The sequence below is a fragment of the Cydia strobilella genome, chromosome 10 (genome assembly GCF_947568885.1).
Source record: "Cydia strobilella chromosome 10, ilCydStro3.1, whole genome shotgun sequence".
NCBI lineage: Eukaryota > Metazoa > Arthropoda > Insecta > Lepidoptera > Tortricidae > Cydia > Cydia strobilella.
In genome coordinates, this window is record NC_086050.1 from 16,126,084 (window position 1) to 16,152,938 (window position 26,855).

Genomic DNA, 26,855 nt, shown 5'->3' on the forward strand with positions numbered 1-26,855 from the left:
CATTTCTCATCAGTGAAAATGATCAAAAGGCAATTTTAGCGTTCTACTTTTATGGTTCAAATTCAGATAACAATTCGGAGTTAACAACGTTTGGTTTGGGTAATGTAGGACGACAGGTAAGAATATTCGGAGATAGCAAAAAGCTGTTACATAAAGAGCCTTATGCGCTAAAATTGCCTTTAAAACGAGCGTGATCTTTTTCACTAATGAGAAATGAGGTAGCCACTGCGGTGCACAAAAGAAACAATGCCTTTTGTTAAACGGCGTAGGGTTTGGGCGAAAAAATCATTTGAGATAATTCATACTATAATCACAGTTTGATCCATCCTAGGTCAGGGTCAGGGAACGAGACAATGATTTTCACGATTCACCTTATGCCTACTAATTTCATGATCTGCCTCATTTTACGATCGGCCGCCGACAGATATACGATTCGATAGATCTCATTTTCCAAACGGTATTCGAATTGTATGAGACCGAGTGTCCAATGTCCATAACAACACACTAAAGATATTATTATACCGTTCAGAACACCTTTATCGCGTCGTCATCTAATTAGTTTTGTAGGAACGTAATTGAAACCACATTTTCATTGTTTTGTTTTTTATTTCTATCCTTAAATAATAACTATTTACAAAAAAATCAACCGCAAGTTACAAAGGTATCAACTGGGTTTGTCACACTATCAACTTCTCATTTGTACGCAATAAATAGTCAAGAATTACAATTCGTTCTACTCAAAACTTCATTACATGTCCCGATTACCTAGCCGAAAATACTGAAATGTAAAAAAATATACCTCTTTAGTAAACCAAGATACATGTAATAGATTACAAACAGCGTGTAATTCAAGAAAGCGATGCTTAAATGCAATTTTAACACACTTTTTAAAGTTTAACCTTAAGTTAACCCTTTGACAGCCAAAGACGTCTACGGACGCGCGAGGCTGCATCCCAGTGTTGACGCGGCATATGACGCAACGCACGTTAGGCAAAGCGTTCAAAGGGATAATTTGCATTTTTAAAGGATATAATTCATCGTGGCATGCTATCAAAGAAAACATCCTTAGTTATATTATTTACAAAATCTTTAAAATAACTAAAGGCACAAACTACATATTTTAAATTCGTTGACGCACGCAACAAAATAAATATTCAGCTATTACAACGGCAGATGTCGAATAATGAGAAACATCACAATTGTCTAGTAACAATGTATATGAACAAATTAAAAGTGCGCTAGCCCTGTGCGCTGCCATCTGAGCTACCAAGACCTAAACCAATACAGCGAAAATAGCAGGCGTTTCTGCTTTATACAAAATTAATTTAACAATGTATGCATGCATAGCCATTAGATATACTATCACAATACTTTAGCGCCACCTATCTTAACAACTATAGGAAGAAAACCCACTGAGTGACTAATAAATTGAACTAATGAACGTAAATTGCCAGTTGCAGCTTGGGATCATGTTCAGTCTTACTTATGTTGCCCCAATGATAGCGTAGGTAGGTTACGAACATTATAATAGCCATTATCATTACTAAGTTTCCAAAATTGCGAAATTTTAACTAGGAAAATTTTCCGAAGGTTCTCACATCGAAATTTTCCATTTCCAAAAAGAAAGTTTCCTTCGTTTCCTGTGAAATTTTCCTGAAATTTCCGGCTTGAAACTTTTTGAAAACTCTGAAACACACATCTGTAGCCGTCATTTATTAACTTCAAAGATTCTTATTTTGCATAATATGACATAAGCTAGGGCAGGGCGTCCGCTACCTGACGCGGTTGCACGGAGGGGGTTAACGAAAAATAGTATGAGCAACGATAACTGGCGCGGACGCGTGCGGCGGATTTTACCTACAATGGCAACCGCGTGCGTGCGCCCGCACCGTGCACCGGCGCCAGCTAGCGGACGCCCTTTCACTTTCTAGCAACGAATTAGTCACTTTTTTGTCAAGTTTTAGCAAAAATTACATGTATATGATGTCTACTATCACTAATGTCTTTGAGGATGACTTTACAAACACTCAAATATTCATTTTGGTACCGGATTACGAAAGTTTAAGTTCATTCTAATTAACATTTTTATTTTGGCAACATGTCTCGTAACTTTGCTAATCAAAGCATTTACAAAACCTTTATGGAATCCACTTCTTAAGGGGCCCACAGATTATCAGTCCGCCGGACGATATCGGCCTGTCAGTTGTTCGGAACTGTAAATTTTTGGTTCTGACAGGCCGATATCGTCCGGCGGACTGATAATCTGTAGGCCCCTTTACAGTCATACATAAAATATGCGACACATGTCATTTATCAACAGTAAAAATAACAATGAAACCAAACATTGCTTCATTCGAAAACATTCAGTCAATAGGGTCTTTGCGCTAGTTTCCATCCATGCTATAGTTTTCGTCCACTTGACGAATTAGTAAATAATATATTTTGTTTTTAATTTGCTTCTTGCTAAATATCATTTTTATGTAGATAGATATATTGTTTAGACATTGAGGATTGCAATAAGTCCAAATTTGTGCAGCAATGTAGGTTTACATTGAAATTTCGTCAAGTGGACGAAAACTAGCGTAATGACCCTATTTATTTCGAAGTCACTGATTAATTGTATAAGTATGTCGCACAACAAAGACAAGTAACAGTAAATTGCTGCAGCAAACTGCTGCCTAAAAGGCCACATTTCTATTACTATATAATTTAAGCTTCGAAAAATATATTATCTGCGCAATAAATTGGCCGTTTATTGTTGTCGAATTTTTTCATTCGTCAGATTTCGATAGAATTTGGTCGATAGATAGTTGCCTATTCTGTACAATATAAGCGCAATATTACTGTATGTCCTACAAAATCTTCCTCCGAGTTACGAAACATACATTTTTTGTCCCAATTTGGCATTTCGTATTTCTTCCGCCCAGAATAAGCTCTTCAAATTCAGGCAAATTTAATCGAAATCAAACGAAAAAAAACAATAACAATCGGCCTAAATGGAGATTACTCAAGCGATTGACTAGAAAAACTAAGTAGACGGGATCCCACAGGCTGTGGAGGAAGTCTAACCCCCCGTATTCATAAAACTTAGCAAAATTTTGTTAAATTCTAACCCTTTCTAACAAACATTAATGTCAAAATGACGGATAAGGACAAACGATTATCAAGAGCTTTTTAGATTTAACAGGCGTATAAAGCCATTAGGATATTGTCACACTGATAGTTGCTCCACGCAAAGTTCTCCTTACGTCTCACTTTAAAATCGTCTTTTACCACTGACACTGGTCACCGCTAGTATGAAACCGGGATGCGTATTTCAGATCATATTTAACACCTTCATTGTAACATATTTATCATACCATAATCGGTAACTAGGAAAATTACAATATTGTATGATGTCATTGCATGATAACAAACCAAAGCACGAGATTTATGAGCTCATCGTATCAACATGCTGAGGGATAAATTATTTTAACAAGGTGAAAATAATCTTTGATCTTTACCACTTGCACTAATTAACCTTAATGCACCAAAACATTTGTCCGCGAAACTTCTTTAAACACTATCGCTTTTGGATAAAAAATTGATGCATTTAAACACGTTAAATAAGCATCAGTTCAAAATAGCCCTTATCATGTAAGGATTAAAGTTGAAACAGCTCAATTGAACGTGTTAAGGCCGACAAGGAACCAACTTCAATGCCATTGTACATAATACCAGGCGTGTCTCACTCGCTGCAGAAGAGTGCTCCAGTGCTGCGGAAGAGTGCTCCAGTGTTCCTGTGGCCTCGCCTTATAGCCCTGAGGCGGTCAAGAGGGGTTTTTAGTGGGTAAACCGTGGGTCCCATGAGCCTATACGGGAGTCCCACATAACCATCCCAGGCCCGTCCCCGCGCCTGGGTGGTATGCGAAAAGCATTTTCCCCTCTATAAAAAAAAAAAAAAAAAAAAAACAAAAAAAAAAAAAAAAAAAAAGGCGTGACTCACTCCGCGATTTCGTCGCGTCTCTACAAGTATCTGCGGCCGCCTCAATTTTGAGGTCTTGCCATAGTAATTGCCGCACACCGCTATGGAACGAACGCCTGCACGCGCTTGCGCCGACTTGCGCGTAGGTCGCGTTTTGTTAGGGATTGAGTCTTCTGTACCTAGTAGTATTATATATTCTGTGGTAATACGCTCCCGGTCCGCGTGGCGCGTGGCACTCGGCACTCGACTCTACTTGTCGACGGCGGCGAGATGGTCGGGCCGCTCGCCGCGCGCGTGGCGCTCCCACATGGCGCGGTACAGCATCTCTAGGCCGGTGGCGTACGCCTTGCAGTCGAACAGCGGGCTCTCCGAGCGAGCCGCCCACACTTTCGCGCGGATGCCTTTTAAACTGAAAAGGAAGGTTTAGTTATAGAGTAACTTATACTATAGCGGTACTGTCATAGTAAATTTTGTAACCCCAGTAAATTCACTGCCATCTGTCGACACACTTTAAAACTAAAAATGAAGATTTATAAAAATACGATAGAATGTATTTAAATACAGATAAATGATTTTTTTTATTTGCATTAATTATTTTTATGATTTTGACCCATGTTCTTTCACTGATATGCGTTAAAATTGTTAAATAACAAACGAAACCGTCAACGCCATCTATACGACTGTAGGCCAAAACTAGTAGCGCCCTCTGAACGAGAATCAAATTTTCTTGATTTTCGAGGCATGTTTTTTCCTTAGACTGTATCCATCTATTACGGAGTTGTATCTATCTTTGGTTTAAGACTTAGGGTCAGTTGCACCAACCACAATTAACACTGATCAACGTCAAGCGGCAGAATACTATGAAGCTTCCCATACAAAAAAAATTTGCGAACGCTAAAACGGTGACAGACGGTTTGGTGCAACCCGACCTTAGAACGCACCAGGGACTCGTCCACCCCTTCCCAGAAAAAAGCCTTGAACTGGCTTAGTCGTTTATCGAATAGCCCCGACGATTGGCTTTCCCTTTGAATTGCTTACCCGTTTATTTGACTTAGCCGGGAAGGGGTTTCCCGTTCAGACATACCGCTAAAATGAAAGAGTATCCCCTTTTTTTTTCCTAATTCAAAAAATTATGACATCTGACAGCTAGTTTTATAAAAATATATGATGAATATTGCAATTTAATACTGTGAATTACAATAGGATACTGAGCATATTACTAAAAAACTTCTAGTAAAAAAATGAAGTTAACAATACATAAATTTTAAAGTTCGCGTTCCATTTTTAGGAACTTCCATTTCCAGGTTTAGGAACGATATTAACCGATATTCCAATACCGGTTCCGAGCCCTGGAATGTAATAATGGATAGGACCGCTTTGCAAATTTGCCATAAACTTCTACAAGGCGTAACAAAAATAGTGGGGATCCGTTTAATGGCATATTGGGTATCGTGATCTGATTAGGAAAAAATAGAACATTTTTTTTTGACGCGGCAGAGGTCGTCGAAGTCGGCCAACCCTCCATACAAAGGCCAAACATTTTTCTCGTCAAAAAAAAATTTCTTTTACTTTTTTCTAATCAAAACGCGATACCCAATATTCCCTAAAAAGGATCCCCACTATTTTTGTTACACCTAGTATTTAAACTGCAAAGATATTAGATAAAAAAGCGCTTAGGTTATGGGAAACCCAAAGATTAAATGGGCTACAAACCAGATGTTAAAAATATACTTACTATTCTCTATCAGTTCCTAATCTTACAGCTATGTCTTGATATTCTTGCCTCGTCCTAGCTATTAATTCTGGGCACCCCAGTGTGTTGAGTTGTGAAGCTGCCACTCTGCAAAAAACGATGAAAAACTTATTAGTTTGTGTTAATATTTTTAAACAATCTAGGTGACATAGACGGCGCGCTGTGCTCGTCGGGACAAAATCAGATGAAGGTATTATACTATAGTATTAGCATAACACGACAATTTTCTCCGTCACATAATCTCAATGATGAGGATGATGTGCAAGCTATACCTAAAAATAGTGTAGTGGTGTAGGTATTACATTATTACTATAGATCTCAGTACGGGGGTGACATCGTCACTGAGTGACGAAACCCCATCCTTTAAAAAAAGATTAGACATTTAAAAAAATTGCCCACGCGATTATTAGGCCGCGGACTGGACGCACGCGATTGGCTGCAGAGTGACGACCGCAGTCCCGGTTCACAGGATGTCCATTCTGGTGGTGTGTCCGTTGCACAGGGGAGTGTCCAGGCATACGTCAGCTGTCCTCTGGCTACAGAGACATGTCCTCACCTGGATGCTAACGTCTCTCCGGGCAGAGTGACGACCGGCATCCCGGTCCACAGGATGTCCATGCTGGTGGTGTGTCCGTTGCACAGGGGAGTGTCCAGGCATACGTCAGCTGTCCTCTTGCTACAAAGACATGTCCTCACCTGGACGCTAACGTCTCTCCGGGCAGTGACGACCGGCATCCCGGTCCACAGGATGTCCATTCTGGTGGTGTGTCCGTTACACAGGGCAATGTCCAGGCAAACGTCAGCTGTCCCCTTGCTACAGAGACATGTCCTCACCTGGACGCTAACGTCTCTCCGGGTAGAGTGACGACCGGCGTCCCTATCCACAAGATGTCCATGCTGGGTGTGTCCGTTGCACAGGGGAGTGTCCAGGCATACGTCAGCTGTCCTCTTGCTAGAGAGACATGTCCTCACCTGGACGCTAACGTCTCTCCGGGTAGAGTGACGACCGGCGTCCCGGTCCACAGGATGTCCATGCTGGTGGTGTGTCCGTTGCACAGGGGAGTGTCCAGGCATACGTCAGCTGTCCTCTTGCTAGAGAGACATGTCCTCACCTGGACGCTAACGTCTCTCCGGGTAGAGTGACGACCGGCGTCCCGGTCCACAGGATGTCCATGCTGGTGGTGTGTCCGTTGCACAGGGGGGTGTCCAGGCATACGTCAGCAAGTTGTCCTCGCCGTACGTGCTCTTCTTTGGCGGCTACGTTCGAGAAGATTATGCGGCCGGGTGGTAGACCTGGAAAATAAAAAGATTTAGAAATTTGATCTTATAATTTTATAACGTACCAGAACAGAACAATACATGTTTAGTGCAGGGGAATTTGCATGAAGCAACGAGATCGACGTGACAGTTTTTTATAAGTTCACTCAATATTGATTATGTCGTGTCTAGATGAATCATCTTTTTAGTTTCCCTCAGAGCTACGGTTGGTTGTCCAGGGGATAAAACGCTTAAAATCCTGATTTTATGGTATTCAAATTCACCAAACATGTATTTACGTAAAACGTAATATAAAATCTCTTCTAACAAACTCTGCTAATATTGTCATTTTGACAACAACCCAGAATAACAACACAAAAAACCAGCCAAGTGCGAGTCGGACTCGCGCACGAATGGTTCCGTACCATTACGCAAAAAACGGCAAAAAAAACACGTTTGTTGTTTGGGAGCCCCACTTAAATATTTATGTTATTCTGTTTTTAGTATTCCTTGTTATAGTGACAACAGAAATACATCATCTGTGAAAATTTCAACTGTCTAGCTATCACAGTTCATGAGATACAGCCTGGTGACAGACGGAGAGACAGACAGACGGACGGACAGCGGAGTCTTAGTAATAGGGTCCTGTTTTTACCCTTTGGGTACGGACGGAACCCTAAAAAGATAATACCCCCCCCCCCCCCCCTATCAAGACCTAAATTTCACTCAACTCACCTAACTGTTGAGCCGTGGCTTGCAGATTCGGCTCGCCGACAGCAGGGAACCTTAGCAACCACAGCACACTGTTCGGTACATGTTTCAATATGTACACCCACATATGTAACGTCAGCGGGTCTATTTTGTACAGTTGGTTAAAGTTGCAGTAAACTACAGCATCGTCGGGAAGGCCGTATTGTTGTCGGGTGGTGATTACGATGGATTGTGGTACTTCTTCGCCAGTTGCCGCTTTGTTGTTGGTTTGCGTGGTTGCCAGGCCGTTTTGGAGTATTACACCGTTTACTGAAGTCTGTAAAAAATTGTTGTATTACAAAACAATCACATCAGAAAATGTATGAAAAGAGAAACATAACATAAACAGTAGGTTTTTCTCTAAAAAAATGTCATTTTGCTGAGTAAAATATGGTGTTAAAATGAGGTTCCAAAATTAGATATCGTAATATCGTAGCGTGGAAACTAATAATTTGATTGATTTTATCTATTTGTTGCTTACTTCCGTACTTAATACGTATCTAAGTTTGGCAAAATTATAGGACAAAAATTAATTTAATTTGAATAATCAATTTTACATATTAATTTAGAGCATTAAATGGAAATTGGAAACCCATGTAATAAAGACTAAACCCACTGACTATCAGTCCGTCAGACGATATCTGCCTATCAGTTGTTCGGAACTGTCAAATTATTATATTGTCCGGCGGACGGATAGTCAGTGGGCCCCTTAAGAAAAAGAAAGGTTACAAGTGTTGTACTAATGAGTGAATTGTTACCTGAATTTGTCCGGAAGCAATCATAGTCTCAATAGGCGTAGTCGTCGGTAACTCGGCTACTTTCAGCGATATTTCCAGCGGTCGAGCCGCCCTCACTATTTCTTTAATCTCCTTAATATCCGTATTCTCCACTAAAGGCGACAGATCTGTAGCATTAATGACTGCAACATTATCCGCTAGGTTGCCCAGGTTGTTGTGAGATTTGATTTTGTCGCTTAAGATTAGACGTTCTTGTAAATGAGGGAACATTTGCTTATGATCACCAACGAAGTATGTATTAGGCATATATGCGAGCTTCTCACTGTATTGGCTGGCTAGTTCTAGCGGAGATGTGACGGCGTCAGTTACTAGATAATCCATGTAGCTAGCTCCACTGGTTCCTGGGTAACCCAGCCACATAACTTGGACGGGCGCGGGTCGGAGGGCGAATATCTCATTCCTCGCTCCTTTAGTGTACCCATTCATGTTCACAAGGATATGGATTCCGTCTGCGTAGATTTTGTCAGCAGCCTTTCCGTTGCAGGGCATTTGGGATAGATCTATGAAGTGTTCAGCTTCTCTAGCGATTTTAGAACGGAATGTTGTGCCGTCATCAATGCTTAGAGCGTAGCAGAAGATCTCAACCTTGTTACGGTCATGTAAGCCTGGTACAGACTGCATTAAATGCGATGTAGGATGGTTTCCGAAATCACTGCTCACGTAACCGATACGAAGACGTCCTTGGAGATCGCGAGGGAATTTGTATGAAGGTTTGTGTAGTACTTGAACTTTCTCTAAGCAAAGATTTGCGTGGCGAGCGGCGATAGCCTTTCTAAAGTCATGTGTCAGTGGGTACAGCATGGAATGATGCGGATGGACCGACGGAAGCCTGTTCTTGTCCAACTGTTCAGCAACAATGCTGACTAATTTCTTCATTCGGGCTTCATAGTCCGTCCAGTCGCATACAATTTGCAAGCAGTGGGCTAGATTGCAATACGCGTCAGGGAAGTCTGGCTTCAGCTTCAAGGCGGTTCTATAGGACTGTATGGCTTCAGGAATGTTCCCAGAGTCTTTATGGATGCTTGCAAGATTGCTGTGGGCGTCTGCGAAAGCTGGGTTAATCTGGATGGCTCTGGTGTAACACTGGAGCGCTCCTGCGACATCCTGCATCTCTTTAAGCGTGTTACCCATATTGCTGTAGGCGTCCGCGAATGTTGGCTGGATGCGGATAGCCTCTTTATAATGCATAAGAGCTTCATTGAGTTTGCCTTGCTGTTGCAGCACTGAAGCTAAATTGCTGTGAGCAGCTGCGAATTCTGGGAAGACTTCTAAAGCCTTCAGATATAGTCGCGTAGCCTCCTCGATATAGCCTTGTTCACGTTTGATGTTGGCTAAATTGTTGAGAGAATCTGCGTGTGAGGGGCAGAGACGTAGAGCGGTATTATAGCACTCTTCGGCATCGACGACTTGGCCTTTCTCCTTTAAAGCGTTCGCCAAATTGCAGTAGGCGTCGGGGAAGTTGGGCTGGAGCTCTATGGCTCTCCTGTACGTATCTATGGCCAGGTCGATCAGGCCCTGCTCGTAGTATACGCAGGCCAGGTTGCCGTGGACGACGGCGTTGTTTGGTGATAGGTTTAAAGCGCGTAGATACGCGGCTACGGCCCTAAAAAGGAATTAACATTTGAACACTACTCTAAGCCTTATTTACCTATAGTGGAAATGTACCATCGCAACTATCGCAAGGCAAAATATAAGTTGTCAATTAATAAAAAGCAATAGTAATTGAATTCAAAAATCGTCTTTATTGACACCTTTTTTCAGAAAATGACAAAAATAATGCAAAAATGTTGTTACCTGTCAAAAATCCTTGCTTCCTTGAGAACATTTCCCAAGTTAATGTAGGCGTCCAAAAAGTTAGGATCCAAGGCCACGGCCTTCTCAAAGTGGTGAATGGCCAACCAGATCTCACTTTGGGCGTTAAATACACATCCCAAGTTGCTCCATGCCACTGCAAAGTCTGGCCTTGTTTCGATGGCCTTCAAGTAACAAGCCTACACACACGGAAATGTAATATATTATTATTAGGACGATGTAAAAGGGAGTGATGGTCTGAAATGTCCGTTACGCCAAATGTCGAGTTAAAAAATCGGGTGATGCCTGGTCGGACCGCCCATAGACAAAAATAGACGCCGCAATAGGGTACAATGACGCTACAAAGATTTATTAAACCACTTTTTCAATGGTAGAAAAACACTTGCTGCGTCTATCTTGATCTGCGGGACGCCAGTCGACCCAACACCAAGCCCGACCAAAAAATAATTACGCAATATGCAGCCTAAATCAACTACGCCGAATGCCACACAATCAGTAGGAAATGCAAACGACCAACCGACGTGAAATATGAACGCGACCCAAAAAACAAGCGAAAATCGTTCGTGTTTCGATACGCTTCCACTTCCTAGCCGATGGGATGATGACGACATGACATCAGAGACGGGCCTGACGGAAAGTTTAGTCTTCCCTACCGGTACACTTTACCTGGAGCGAAAACGTTTGGAGGAGCGCGGCGACCAGACGTTACCAACCGTTATCCAGCTAGATACAGCACCCAGCTCACCTACTGTCTTACCAGACAACACCTTGTGAAAATATAATAATAGAAATTAGTTGATTTTGAGTCAAACTATTTCACCGGATTGTCGTCTTAGCACACATATTATTAAATCAAATGTTTATGAAGGATCACAGCGAGCTCCGCTTTCTCGGCAGGCGTGAAGTGGATGACAAATAAAGAAAACTCGCTACGTCAACCACTAATGAACTACTGCCTTCCTTGATCCTCAATGCAATGTATAGTTACTACAAGCACTAAGGCGCGTCCACATTAGGCTCAGAGTTAACGGCTATGCAATCAGTTATCATCGATTTTTAGAATAGAGCGTTTACACTACGCCGCTTACTGTGGTTTTAATGTGAATGTAGCCTTATTCAATTCTATTGATATTGAAGAAAACAGGATGTTAGTATCAATGATCGTATAATCGAGCATGGACATTAGCGCGCTCTCCGCTCATACGTAAACATCCCACACAAATTGCGTTACACAAAATCGGAGCTCCAAAATTCACACCACATATTGCAATTAACGAAATGGCGAAACTAAATCTTATTTGTGTGGAATATTACGGTTGTATTTTACGCTTTGATGCTGTCGCAAAATATCATTTACCTTTGAGCTCGGATATTTTGAGACTTTCGGTTGTGTGTGTAACGAAGTTGAAAACAGAATGGACTCGACGCAATTTGGGCAGAGTTGCGAGATAAGGAATAAAGGAGAAAAGTTATTACAAATTTAGTTTTATGCCCGCGAGCGTGTAAGCGTACTTATGATAAACAGAAATCAGAAAATATGTTTAAAAATTAATTATCATTATCTGGCATCCCTAGAAACATGTTTTCCACTTCGCTAACACTAACGGCTTAAACAAACTCGCATCTAATATTCAAACAAAACATCGCATTATTTAAACCGTTATAAACAAAGTTACGCTGTGCTGAAATTACGCAATAGCAAAAGACGCAGGGCAAGGAGAGAGCACGCTAATTTAATATACCTCAAAGGAAATACAAAATGAATCCTGTTTACTTGAGCAAACCAGTGTCTGGAGCAATATTGCGCTTACCTTTGCCTCGTCCAGGCGTCCCAGCGCCTTGAGCAAATTTCCCAGGTCGCTCCTGACGCAGTATAGGTCCTGCAAAGACACAATAAATCTTAGTTTGCAATCTGGGAGATTTACTGAGATTGTCGCGTAGTTCTTAGGTATATTGGATTTGCGCTAGGCTTACGAAGTCGCGGTTGCCTCACGGGACGTTACTCTTTTGTTAACACTGGACGATGGAAGTCGTAAAACGTATTAGAGTTCACGCCAAATTGGAACTTCTACATGATCAGATTATGTTTGTGCTTTTCTTCGGCAGACTCATTTTCTTCGACAACTCTCGTTAGTTTCCTTTTATTCAAGGTTTTAGCAAAATAAATTAACACCAACATCAATATTTTGCGAAAGGAGATTTAAGCGAGTACCTGCATTTTACCTGGGAAGAAAAAAAGGCGAACCCAAAACGAATTAGGGCCCATCAATTTTCAGTACCCTCTTTTTATGCCCCTGGAGGAATATTTTTAACTCATCAACAGAGAGGGAACGAGAGAAAGCTATTACTGTCATTGTAAAATGTCATTTTGAAATAAGGTGTATACAGTCAGCCGCAGCGTTTGTATTTATTAACTACAAGCGAGTGTAATGCATGGCATTGCGCAGTCTAGAGGGCGAGAAAAGAACACGTGTCAATGCGATGCGACAAGGAGGGACATGATTTCGCGACCTGCCGCTGTCAATCAATTATGTTAGACAGTCGCGAATTCTGTACTACTATTATTAATTTGTGGTCGAAGTCAGTAAAAGACTGCACCCCATACGGACAGCCGCAGCGTTTGTAGTAATTAAATACAAGCGAGTGCAATGCATGGCGCAAACTCATGTATTAGTGGTTACGCAACCCATTAACATAATATTATTGCACGGAATACGAATACGATAGTGCAACGCTGCAGTTTGCTATTAAAGTTTAAACGGTTGCGTGCTCAAAGGTTACGTGTGAAATTAATGAGCTATAAAATTTAAAAAAATGCAGTAAAATTATTATCTATAGATACAATATGAATACTATTTTAACTCAGCTAAAACTTCGATAGCATTAAAGAAACTTCATTTTTTGCAACTAGATATTTGTACAGATGTGAAGCTCAAACGCTTGAAGCTAATATTACGTATTTTACTATTTAACTGACCACAAAACTTTTTATTAGAAAATATTAAGCCAATTAGCGCATAAATTAGGATTTCACAGGTTGTAAGGCTGTAATATGGCGAAATTATTTCATGGTAGAGAATGATCGTTCTCCTCAATGTTATTTTTCAAACCGCAAGTTGCCGGCAGAATACATTTCATTCTAAATTAACAGAACACAACTAAGAACAGGAAGATGACTCTAAAAACACAAAAAAAAACCGGCCAAGTGCGAGTCGGACTCGCGCATGAAGGGTTCCGTACCATTACGCAAAAAACGGCAAAAAAATCACGTTTGTTGAAGGGGATTCCCACTTGAATATTTATTTTATCCTTTATTTGTTGTTATAGCGGCAACATAAATACATCATCTCTGAAGATTTCAACTGTCTAGCTATCACGGTTCATGAGATACAGCCTGGTAACAGACGGACAGACAGACGGACGGACAGCGGAGTCTTAGTAATAGGGTCCCGTTTTTAGTTACCCCTTGGGTACGGCAAAACGGAAGTCGGCTCGAATCGCGTAAATGAGGTTGATCATTCATTAAAGGATTTGCCACACTGGATGCGTTCTGCGGGCAGCGGTCAGGTCAAACTTCAACTTCAAAGGTTGCTGTCAATGTTGTTCATACATAATGCGGGTTTGACGTGACCGCTGACCGCAGAACGCATCCAGTGTGGCAAATCCTTAAGGCAGTCACAGGTTTATTGGGTCGGAGTCGGAGCTAACGTAGTAAATAAACAGGCAACGCGCCGTCTTCGCTGGGATAAGGCGTGTCGCATTCAAGTACCGCGTTATAATTTAAAGAACTGAAAATGTGGAGTTGCATGGAATAAAGACGTGTAAAATTTAAGTATAGCATTTAAATAATTGAGAGAACGCGGAGAAAAATGTGATGTCAATTTGTTGCAGCGCGAATAATTATAGTTAACCTCTTCGCCGCCACGTCAATGAAGTAATAAAGTGTCATCAACGACGCCAAGCCGAAAATTGCTCGTAAACAACCCGAATAACGTATCAAGTCGTTGCGTGTGGGGCACGATACGTTTACTTTACATGAAATCAATGGCGACGAAAAAGTTAAAATACATCATACCCCTTTGCGCTTGAACGACAAGCATGAAGACGGTTTTTTTCTTCAAATTACTTTAGATATTCGTTGTACAGAGCGTATATTTTTAAGTATGTATGTATGTATAAACTCTTTATTGTACAAAGACATAGAACACAAATATGGCACAGAAATAGGTAGTAAAAAGGCGAACTTATCCCTTTAAGGGATCATTTATCGATCTTATTTCTTTGCAATGAAGTTTACGAATCGTCATTTTAAATAATGTGGACGTTGGCTCATGTTTACCGTCGAAATGTTATCGGATCAGCCAAACACTTGCGCACAGTTGTTTGTTTAGATTGTCTAAATTATCAGTGTGTACACAATACGCGACCTTGATTATGACGACATATCAATGTATATTTTGTCACTGCAATATAACAGGGTCAATAATAACACAGCGTTTTTGTTCCCTAATTTATTTGTAATTATTTATGAGGAATGTTTCAACGTTTTGATGGTATTTTCGGTTGTCAGGTAGAAGTGCCCACTACCACAAAACCACCAGAAATATCATTGAAATGTAGTACTTACGTCCATAAAAATGTATTCAAAGAAATTAGGCGTTTTAAAACTCCCGTGATATTGACCCAACAATGCCCTTTGATTATTATGCCCTTGTCCTTGCCACTGTGTAATAAAAAAGTATCTATGCGATGTGTCATTCATTTATCTGCGGATCAATACAATGTACCTACTGTACCTACTTTAATCCTTATCTAGACGTATTTTAGTAGGTGTTATCTACTAATATCCTTATTATGTAGGTAAAGACAAAGAATTAAATTTCCTACCCATTTTGTACTTTTTCACTGTGATAAGGTACGAAATGGATCGGAAATTAAATTATTTACCTGTACCTACAACCTATACAATAGAAGTATAATCAACAATTAAAAAATATATATAGTTCCTCCTATTGTGGAAGTCCGTTAAATATGTCACCCGAGCTACAAAAACGAAACGAAAAATGGGCATTGGGCAAGTTTGTTTTCACCTCAGCAGCTCGAACAAGCCTACTTTCCTCACTCCAGGGAGTGAAACAATGTAGCTTTTTAATTTAGTGAAAGCCATGAACTTCATACTTTTATTACATTTTTTTTATGGTATGGTACGGTACGGTACGGTACGGTCCGCTCCGGTCCGGTCCGGTCTCGTCTCGTCTCGTCTCGTCTCGTATCGTATCGTATCTTATCGTATCGTACATATTATAATACTTTTTTTTCTGTTTATTCTGTGTAATTCGAAATACATTTTAACCTTTAATATGTTCTCACTACTGAGGTGAAAAATTATGTGTGCAACACGAGAGCAAAGTTATTTTACATCTCGTGTTTTTGAGTCCATAAACACTCGCATGAAAAACCAACTTTCCTCTCTTGTTGCACAAATAACTATTTCAACTTCATAACATAATAGATGTATAATCACAATTAGAAATTAGGAATATAATTGGTTATGATTACCTCCATCGATCTTAGCTTAAATAGTCTCTATTATATTTCTGCAATTGTGATTTATTGATAGACAATTGACCAATATACAATATAAGGCGAATTCATAGCGTAACATAACACACAAAAGCAAAAAGTTTGACGAAGTAAACACTCCTTTATGACAGTTACGATAAATGGACAGGTGTAATTGTATGTAAATTAATTTCAATAGTATGATGTGACGTAAGATAAGTACTATACAGTGTGAAATAATTTAGCGAATTTCGTAGACGTGCTGATACTGCTGATATAGTGTTAATATATATATATATATATTTTTTACTAGCCTAATTTAGTGTCCCACTGCTGGGCAAAGGCCTCCCCTCGTTTCCTCCTGGTGGAGTGTTAATATTATAGATTGTTTATTCAAGCAAGTATGAGAATGAATTAAATGATTTCAAAGTCCGTGTTTTTTTGAGAAAAGCACTGAATAGTAAACATAACTCGGCTCACAGCTGGATCAGAGGGCCTACCTTGAACCACGTTCGAAGTGTTGTCTCTCTGTCGCACTTGTAAATTCGTATGTAAGTGTGACAGGGAGGCAACACGTGGAACGTGGTTCGCGGTAGGCCCTCTGAGATGACCTGTTCCATATTATTAAACGGACTCTTCTTACATTTAGTCGTATAATAGATATCTGGGTCACAGGTTATATAATGGTTCTCCTGGGCTTCGAAGCAGCATCTGAGGACTCAACCGGGGAAAACGCAGAGAGAATCCCAGAAAATGTATTCCCTATTCTATTCTATTTCACGTGCACTTTAGTCTGCGTTCTGCAGTGACCATTGCAATATTAATACGATCGCGTGAGCTCACTCCAGTGGAAAGGCGTCATGTTCCGCGAGTCCGGGGTAGCATAGCGTACCATGGTCGACGCAATTAATTTCAATCTTACTGTATGGAGATAAGGTTTACTAACGGTTGCAAGACAGCTGAGCGAAGCCATTTTGATTTTATTTTATTCATGGCTCAAGGCTCTTCAACCCCGCAACTGAGTCTGTTCACGTTACATTGAGGCATATCCTAATAAAATAAAAGCTAAAGGGCCTTGTGTACAAGAGCATCATCCGCCCAGTCCTACTATATGGTAGCGAGACCTGGCCTGGCCTCCGAAGACATGTCCAGCAGCTTCACGTCACGGAGATGAAGATGTTGCGATGGATGTGTGGCGTTACACGACTAGATCGCATACGTAACGAACACATCCGTGGCAGCCTCGGAAACCGTGACGTAGCGGATCAGCTGCAGGAAAGTCGCCTCCGGTGGTATAGCCATATAAGCCGCAGACCGGTGGACTACGTCGGAAACAGATGCCTCAACCTCACTGTCCAAGGCCCTCGATCACGTGTCCACGGTATGCCTAAGAAGAGCTGGCTGGACGTCGTGATAGCGGACATGCAAGAGAACAACCTTACACCTGAGGATGCCGAAGACCGGGCAAAGTGGAGAAGATTGAGTAGGAAAACGGACCCTAGCGCTAGGCCGGGAAAACGCTAGGTCGAAGGGAAAACAGAAATTATTGTTACTTAATACCAACTTAAACAGAATTTATTTATCTTACACAAATACTACAATTATGTAGGTAAAATAATTGTTGTTGATTTGCCTATAATCTTTGTTGTGTCTTCCATTCTACCTATAAATGTTACATAAAATAATACTAGTTTTTTTTTCACGTTTAATACAATTTCCCGTTTAAGACGCTTTTTTTGCTAGGTTCGTCTTAACCAGATTCTACTGTAGGTATATGTATAAAACAGTTGGTTTATATACCTAAATATTGAGAGACAACGTACAGATGTAGTGCACAATTATTTTCAATCGTATTTTCACGGAAACGTAAGAACGTGTCTTGACAAATAATCAAATCATGACAAATACGAACGTTTCCGAGAAAATAGGATCGAAACCAATTATGCACTTACATCTGTACAGCCTAAACGAAGGAAAAGCATTGATATTTGAAACAGGTCGGTATGTAGTGTATCCATCAAGAGTTGCAGAGGTTCATAGAGTATTTTTTTAATTCCACTATAATTCAATAAAATGGGTTGTAAATGATTAACGACTTCTCGAATAATCATGTGTGATTAGTCATGTGCATGTCACTAAAAATACACTAAGCATTAAGTGTTAGATGTTAACATAACATGCTTAGTTTAGTCCGTAATTAATAGAATAATTGTATACCTACATCTTAAGCCAACGTTGCCATTATAAGTACTAAAATAATTGGCCTACTATTGAACCTCCAAATTAAATTCTTATCAAACTGCTAACAAGTACGTACTACGAATAAACATACATATTTAAAGCGTTACTACATAAAAAACAGCTCATGAGCTCTATTTACACCATTTCGGCATTTTATATCACTAAAATGACTCATCGGTATATCGGTAGGAATATTATATGGAAAAGTACAATTGTTACAGCACATAGGCAGTTTCCTCTACAGCTAATTCACAAAACAATTGTCCAACTGTATAATACAAGTATAACTAGACCTCGTTATTCGTTACAGCAGTGTGAGGTCGGATCTCCGATAATTCTGGTTGTTCAGAGGTGACCGCAGTGTTACCAGTGTGACAACTTAAAAGCTAAATTTAGCAGCTTATGAAAGCACCAAAATTTGCTAATTGGCAATTAAAATGCGTCAATTATAGCTTTAGTCAGAACATTCCTATAAAATATTTTGTGTTATTTGAAATTAGAAAATCTAAACAACTATAACATGAATTACAGAATGACGCCAAAGACAGTGTAAAATAAACCTTCATGCCATCCAATAAGAACCGCTATTGCATGTTGTATAAAATAAAATAGACGAGACGTTGAAAAGGTTAGGTAGATATCGATTTCAAAATGAGACCATAAATTTTAGCAATTTTTTCTCTAGCATATTTTAAATGTCGCGTTGGCAACACTGGATCACCGGCTAGGATTATTAATGAGTCAGTCAGATAGGTTGCCAAGGTTGAAATGAGCGATTCTTATCAGCGTAAACAACGTTGTACCACAGAATAAGTAATAGTACTACCGTACAGAAAGGACACTTCCTACAAACCCGAAGTTTGACAGCGATTCAGGGTCGAATCATGCTGTCCCTATGGCACTATCCCTTTCGGCTATTTAGGGTTGTCAAAATTCATGTCATTATCTTATTTGTGGTCGTGCACGCAAAGGGACGTCAAGTTGTGCCAACCCTAATAATTGTTCGGAGCAATGCCGAGCCGACCGGAGCCGAGTTTGCCCGAAAGGAGGAGTGTCCCCCCACTGGTTGTACTACTTGTACTCATTAGAACTGATCGTTGGATAAGCTTCATAGCACTAATTACTTCAATGTAATTTAATTCATTTTCAATTGGAACAGAGTTGCATTTCTTTTGTTTCATTCGATTTCAATACAATAGACATCCAACCATATTTCCTTCAAGATTGAATTCAAATTCCAATGACATTTGTTTTCTATGGTGGTCCTCAGGAAGATAGAACAAGGACGGGAAGTTTTAGAGTACCAACCGCAAACCACTTCGTTCGTCTCTATCGCTCGAATACGCAAGACTGATAGAGAGGCAGATAACGAAATTTCGATTATCGAAGTTCCGCGGCATAGGTGCTCAGATCATGTTTGAGTAGTTAAAAGTATTGTTGGATACGCTTCATAGAACAACGACGGGAAGTTTCAGAGAGCCTACTGCGAACCAGTTCGTTCGTTTGCTCTCTCTATCACTCGAATACGCAAGAGTGATAGAGAGGCAGATAACGATATTAACGATATTTCGATTGTCGATGTTCGCGGTAGGTTAAAAGTTAAACATACGTTATTTGCATAATTATTGGGTTAGGTACTTCATTATTATTTATCTCCACGGGACTTAATCGCGTAAAATAGTTTTAAAATGTACCTCCGACGTTTCGAGGACGGCGTTGTCTCCGTGGTCTCGGAGAAGACTGGCTAAAGTTGACATCAACATCTTCTAGGCGCGCGAGTTTTTCGAACTACCCGCACTTGGTCTTGTTTATTAACTTGAACGTTTTGCGCACTAGGGATGCTACCGGGTCGACACACAACACACAATATTCGATTTTTCAACTTTCGATATGACCACGGGGACAACGCCGTCCTCGAAACGTCGGAGGTACATTTTAAAACTATTTTACGCGATTAAGTCCCGTGGAGATAAATAATAATGAGTAAAAATCGTGAAAGTTTAAATCAGTGTTAGGTACTTCATTGTTGGAAATACAAGGCGTGTTTTAAATAAAATGCCTTGTTATCCAGTGTTGGCGGAACGTTAATTACAATTAACCATTAACCAGTTCAAATTGAACCGTAAACCGTTACGACCGGTTACAGTTTACGGTTCAATTTGTACTGGTAAACGGTTAATTGCATTAACGTTTCGGCCAACACGGTTGTTATCTTTCGGCTTTATATTTTTTTATTGGTGCCCTCAAAAATTTACCTAATACTTTTGTTTCACTCCGTGATGATTTTAATTCCACCACCACGAACTTAGAACGTTAACGTAATAATACGAATCAATTCACATTTAAAATGAATTTTATTTAGACCCCTTTAGATAGTAAAAGCCCTGGAGTCGTAGCACGGTACGCTTATCACCATGCCTGTCACGTTCTAACAAGTATGTGAGTGCGAAAGTGACGGACTTAGTGATAGAGGAAACCATGCTGCGCGGGCTGAGATCACTCAAAGTAACGGTTCGTCGATTTTTAACGTCCCTTGTGTTGTAGGGTGAACATTCACAAAGCTTATTCATTTAAATTCAAACGAACCAGTACAAGCCTCACGTACAATCACGAATAATTGTAACGAAAACAACTATACCACCATCAAAGACAACTGACGCGCTCGGTTACAGTGTAATATCATAGAGTAACTTATACTAGAGCGGTACTGTCATAGTAAATTTTGTAACCCCAGTAAATTCACTCCCATCTGTCGACACACTTTAAAACTAAAAACGAAGATTTATAATAATACGATAAAATGTATTTGAATATAGATAAATGTTTTAATTTATTTGCATTAATTATTTTTATGATTTTGACCCATGTTCTTTCACTGATATGCGTTAAAGTTGTTAAATAACAAACGAAACCGTCAACGTCATCTATACGACAGTAGGCCAAAACTAGTAGCGCCCTCTGAACGAGAATCAAATTTTCTTAATTTTCGAGGCACGTTTTTTCCATAGACTGCATCTATTACGGAGTTATATCTATCTTTGGTAATATGAACCCTCGTGCATTACGGTAAGGTTTAAAATGGCGCGGTATATAATAGGCGTGGCGTTTGACACGTCCTAAACCTTATTGCAAAGGAATAAGGTCCACTGATGGACACTTAAGTAGTTTTTCGTACAGTCGCCATCAAATACACCGGAGCAGCAGAGGTGCTAAAAAAAATGTAAACACGTTTTCTAACGCCTTAACAACAAAGGCGTGTTCAGATATTTGTGAGCGCATTGACCGCTTTGTGAATAACGTAAGGAAGGGGAGACTCCCCTTCGCGTTTAATTCCGTTCGTTATAGGAATGGCTTTTAAATGAGTTTGGCCGTTTGGTATTATTTTTTTAGAGGAAGAATTCAGTATACATAATTATGTGCACAAGGGGATAGGACTGTAAAATAAATGATTGCAAAGTATTCATCGTAAAAAAAAGCCTTTGGAAATACTTAAACAAAATAAAGCTTTTCTTAAAACGTCACTGGTAATATAAATATATCAAAAATTCTTTACAGAAAATCGCAACCAATTTGGTTGACTCGTTTTGCAGATACGTCGAGAACATTCATTTGTAAACACAAACATCACCTTAAACCTTTTTTGACTTTGACTGTCCCAAATTGTCCAGCCGATCTGTTTATATCAGTATGAAATTGGTACAAAAGCAGTATGAAATTGGTACAAAAGCAGGAAATTGGTAGAAAAGCAGTATAAAATTGGTACAAAAGCAGTATGATTGTAGAGTAAATTGGCCAATAAAACTGTCATTTTAGTATCTAGGTTATAAATTAAAAACAAAAAATTAACCCTTAACAACATCCAAAATACAAGTCTTAACCTATTTAGCATTTTTTTCCTGACTATTGAGTGCCGAGGCGGTTTGAATTCACAACCTGTATCAATTTATGGATCAAAATATTTGTCCAACCTATATTGTTCTACAAAATGGAGAGCCCTGGTGCACAAATCAACATCCTCATGTTTCTGTGACTATCAGTCATGAGGAATAGAGGATGAAGAGAGATTATGTTCCATTTCGTTCCATTGTGTTAAAGAAAGTGCTGTCATGGGTAAAAATAACCTAGTACTTACAGGATTATACTGTAGCGCTGTGACGTAAGCCTGCACAGCCTGCTCCATATCCCCGGCTGCCACAAGGGCTGCGGCCAGATTGATGTAGCCATCAATGAAGTCTGGCTTCAGTCTGACCGCGTGTCTGTAGTTCTCCAGAGCCTCTTGGAGTTGGCCTCGCTCTTTGAACACATTCCCGAGGTTGCTAGGACAAAAACAGAGATAAAAAAAAGCTGTTTCATTGTTTTAACCTGACTACTTTCGGACTAAATTTGCCAGCCATAACACTTACACTATTAACACTTTGTTTTTTTTTTTTTCTATCTGGCTTTTACTCCCTGCAATTTTGCACAGGGTGAATTTGCCAATTTGCACACGTGAGGAGAATGTTCGGTATTGTATTCTTGGGGGAGTTGGGGGATGTTTTAAATTAATTTTGTTTTTATTTGAAGTTTATAACGATAAAGAAACCAGAAATTAACAGATTTCTTGTCAATCAATCTAGTGTGCGAAAATAAAGTTAAATTGGCATTGGTTTAAAAACAAATGCCATTGAAGTAAATTATCTTATCACTATATTTGGAGCTGGCCTCTCATTAAAAACCAAACATACCTACTATTCCTTATCAATATAATTTTCAGCGCTAATTTTAGCAGATTACTAATACTAAGCATCGCCAGGAAAAATGCCCCAATTTTTAATGGCATACAAGTGCCAAAATATTTGGCCAAGGAATTTGCCTAATTATATCCCACTAGCTTTTGCCCGCGACTTCGTCTGCGTGGAGTTTGTAACTTGGGTAGCTTATTTTTTATTCAATCTGCTTTTTATCGATTTCCCATACAAACTTCCAATCCTCTTTTCACCCCCTTAAAGGATGATTTCTGGAATAAAAACTATCTATGTCCTTCCCTCAAACTCAAACTATCTCTCTACAAAATTTCAACTAAATCGATTCAGCGGTTTAAGCGTGAAGAGGTAACAGACAGACAGACACACTTTCACATTTATAATATTCATATGGATTCAGGCTAGACAAGATGTAGATCGGTTCAGCAGTTTAAGCATGAAGAAGTAACACACAGACAGACACACTTTCACATTTATAATATTCATATGGATTCGGGCTAGACAAGACATAGAACAGATTGTATTAAGTCAAATATCAAAGTTGCCTTAATCTGTGTTGTTTACTGCATAAATTTTGTAATGCATGACTTTTATTTTAAACTGAAAGTATGAAATGTTTAGAACACCAACAACAATTAATTGTTGTTAAGTATATATGCAACGTCTATAGATGTTGTTCAAGCAAATGTGTTAAAACCTACTATTTTTCCATAACAGCAAAATACCTGATGCCTACAACAAACATGGCTGTAATTGTCTAAACATTTGTGTTGCAGCAGTTTTTTTCATACACAACAAGCACAAAGTATGAAATAAGAGATAAATAAAGATTTTTTTTTAGATGTTGCAGACAAAGGAAACCCAGTCATTGCTTTTTAAACATACTTCATGCCTACTTGTTTTATAAATACACTCCTTTGTTGCAGTATTATATTAGTTAGTCTGGCAAACAAGTAACAGTAGAATAAAAAAAAACCGCCAAGTGCGAGTCCGACTCGCGCACGAACGGTTCCGTATCATTACGCAAAAAACGGCAAAAATCACGTTTGTTGTATGGGAGCCCCACTTAAATATTTATTTTATTCCGTTTTTAGTATTTGTTGTTATAGAGGCAACAGAAGTACATCATTTGTGAAAATTTCAATTGTCTAGCTATCAAGGTTCATGAGATACAGCTTGGTGACAGACAGACAGACGGACGGACAGAGTATTAGTAATAGGGTCCCGTTTTTACCCTTTGGGTACGGAACCCTAAAAAATACAAAGCAAAAATGGATGTAGTTCTGCCAACCAGGACCCAACCACACTAAATCTCCATTCAAATTTTCACTTCATATTTTAAGTTTTACCACCATAGACTAACTTCAATTTTTTTATAGTTGGGTTGGCTTCCATTTGCAAAATTACGTTCAAATCACCACGTCTTACCTGTAGGCTTCCGCCAAGAGTGGATTTTGCTTGATCGCCAGCGTCGAAAAGTGCGCCGACTTGTCCAGCCGTCGGCACTGGAAGTGTATGGACGAGAGCAGCAGAAGCACCCCCGTGTTGGAGCTGTCCTGTCGCCAGAGCTGCATGCAGTGCAGCTCGGCACTCTCGTAATCACCCGCCTGGTACTCCCGGTGCGCAAGCTCCAGAAGCCCTAAGACAATTTTAACAATAATCTGACGCTACGGCATTGTTCAAGAAAATTGTTATTTAATGGTTATTTAAAGATTACAGTAATCAGAGATGCTATAGGTTGAATTACACTTACCGACTGTCGATATTTGCTGGATGTCAGACATCTTCAATATTACGGCATTTGCAGGGACACCGACTATTTGCTGAGGCTGTGTCGTGACAGATTGGGGCACCGCGACGTTAGCTTGAGTTTGCATTTTAGTTATCATAGTTTGTGTGATGTAATTAGTTTGGCATTAAATACGATGTAAAACACCACATTATTCATTTAAACGATAAATTAAAAACGAATAACACTATTTTTCCATAGGAATATTCCACCACAACACCACAAATCCGTGAGCCAATCAATGGGCACGCGGAGAACTACAACCGGAAAGCCTTTCTTGCTCAGTTGTCAAAAGTGTTTTATTGCAGGTTGTCTATGGTTCCTGTCATATTCCATTTTTTTAACTGAAAAATGATGTCTAGAAAGTGTTAATTTTAACTTAACATACATAAAAAACATTGTATATATTAATATAAAACGATCACAATAATTAATCACACTATCATAGACATCATGAGAATTTATAAACCTCATTTTACTACGCGCTTCCGGCGTGTGAAGTTATAGTTGGTCAAACCAAATTGTCAATAAATAACAAGGGCCTGACACTCTTTGATAGAGAAAGATAGTCTTATTGCGATTGCTAAAACAGGAAAGAGAAAATAGTGCCATGCTTTGTCCTTATCACCGACCGGGTGGCATCATAGGTAGGAGGCGATGGCGAAATACCGAAAAAGCGAAAGAGAACAGGGAGCCAATTTAATGCTGTCCAAATTTTATATGAATATTCTTTCTCTTACCCCCGGTCGCTCGGTGGCGCGTCTATAACTACTTGTATATACTATATGTCTACGGTAAATAAGAACAAAAAAACTATACTCATCCTTTGCTTTTAGGTGCTACCACGGTGCTACTCCTGCTACTCAGACATTTCGGAGATCTGTGACGCACGCTCCACACTCGCGTTCGCGGCTTCGGGCACGAGTGTGGAGCGAGCTTTAAATAGTATATTGCTTGTTTTGCAATGAATATCATGATGATGTCCTCCGAGACGTATCCGTCGACGGCAACATCCCGACAAGCGTTTTATTTTTATCTTTATTCTTTATTAACTATTACGCGCATTTTATTAACTATATCAGTTATCAGACATCAGTACGTTTTTTGTTGCAAAGATTTTGCGTTATAAATTACTAGCTTTTGCCCGCGACTTCGTCTGCGTGGACTTAGTAACCCCAGCTAGAGTAAGAATAGCGCCTGGAGAAAGTCTTATAGCAATTATTCAATTTGAGCATAATATGCACACAAATATTACTCATTAATTATCTAAATTCCACCATGATTCCACCCCGCTTTTCAACCTCTTAAGGGATGATTTTCGGGATAAAATTAACCTATGTCCTTCCCCGGGACTAAACTATCTCTACGCCTAATTTCAACTAAATCGGTTCAGCGGTTTAAGCGTGAAGAGGTAACACACAGACACAGACAGACAGACAGACTTTCACATTTTTAATATTAGTAGTAGGGGGCAAGCAAGTCGATGCTGCCTATTTTGATTTTCGAAAGGCATTTGACTTGGTCGATAATGACATGTTATTGGTCAAGCTATCGTGATTAGGGTGCACGCCAAATTTGCTTAAGTTTTTTTCCAACTATCTCAAAGATCGGAGGCAATATGTCCAGCATGGAGGTTTTAGATCAAAAGACTACCTTACTCGCTCGGGTGTGAGTCAAGGTAGTAATCTAGGACCTACTCTGTTTTTGACTATGATTAACGATCTTCCTTCTGTTATTAGCAATTCTAGATGCCTGGTATTTGCTGACGACCTTAAACTCCTGCAGCCAGTGGCTGATGTTCGAGACTGCAGACTACTTCAGGAATCTATTAACAAAGTAGCCGAATGGAGTGTGACCAATCGGTTGCAGTTAAATGTGTCTAAGTGCAAAGCCATTTCCTTTTCCCGTTCCAAAACGCCTGAGAATTTCCCATATTGTCTACAAGGCGTTTCCCTTGAGCGTTTTAATAGTATACGGCTATACGGGATTTAGGGGTCACTATTGACAAAGGTCTGACTTTCCATGATCACATTGTTGACATGTGTAAAAAGGCTAATAAAAACCTAGGTTTTATCATGCGGACTGCTTCCTAGTTCCGGGACACCAGGATTGCTTTAGTTTTGTTCAATGCTTTTGTCCGTAGCCGGCTGGAATTTAACTGCATCGTATGGGATCCAAACGACCAAAA

At 39.7% G+C, this 26,855-nt stretch overlaps 1 protein-coding gene across 1 annotated transcript; it reads right to left on the reverse strand.

Annotated features, from left to right (window-relative positions):
• Positions 1 to 586: 586 nt before the first annotated feature.
• On the reverse strand, positions 587 to 24,938 carry LOC134744719 (UDP-N-acetylglucosamine--peptide N-acetylglucosaminyltransferase 110 kDa subunit). Its single transcript, XM_063678638.1, has 10 exons — positions 24,632 to 24,938; positions 24,307 to 24,517; positions 22,269 to 22,452; positions 12,145 to 12,213; positions 10,316 to 10,512; positions 8,483 to 10,124; positions 7,710 to 8,001; positions 6,830 to 7,010; positions 5,700 to 5,804; positions 587 to 4,373 (listed from the first exon to the last, which is right to left on the reverse strand). Exons 1-10 carry the CDS (start codon positions 24,765 to 24,767, stop codon positions 4,214 to 4,216), a joined length of 3,177 nt encoding a protein of 1,058 aa, XP_063534708.1. The 5' UTR covers positions 24,768 to 24,938; the 3' UTR covers positions 587 to 4,213.
• Between the last annotated feature and the right edge of the window lie 1,917 nt (positions 24,939 to 26,855).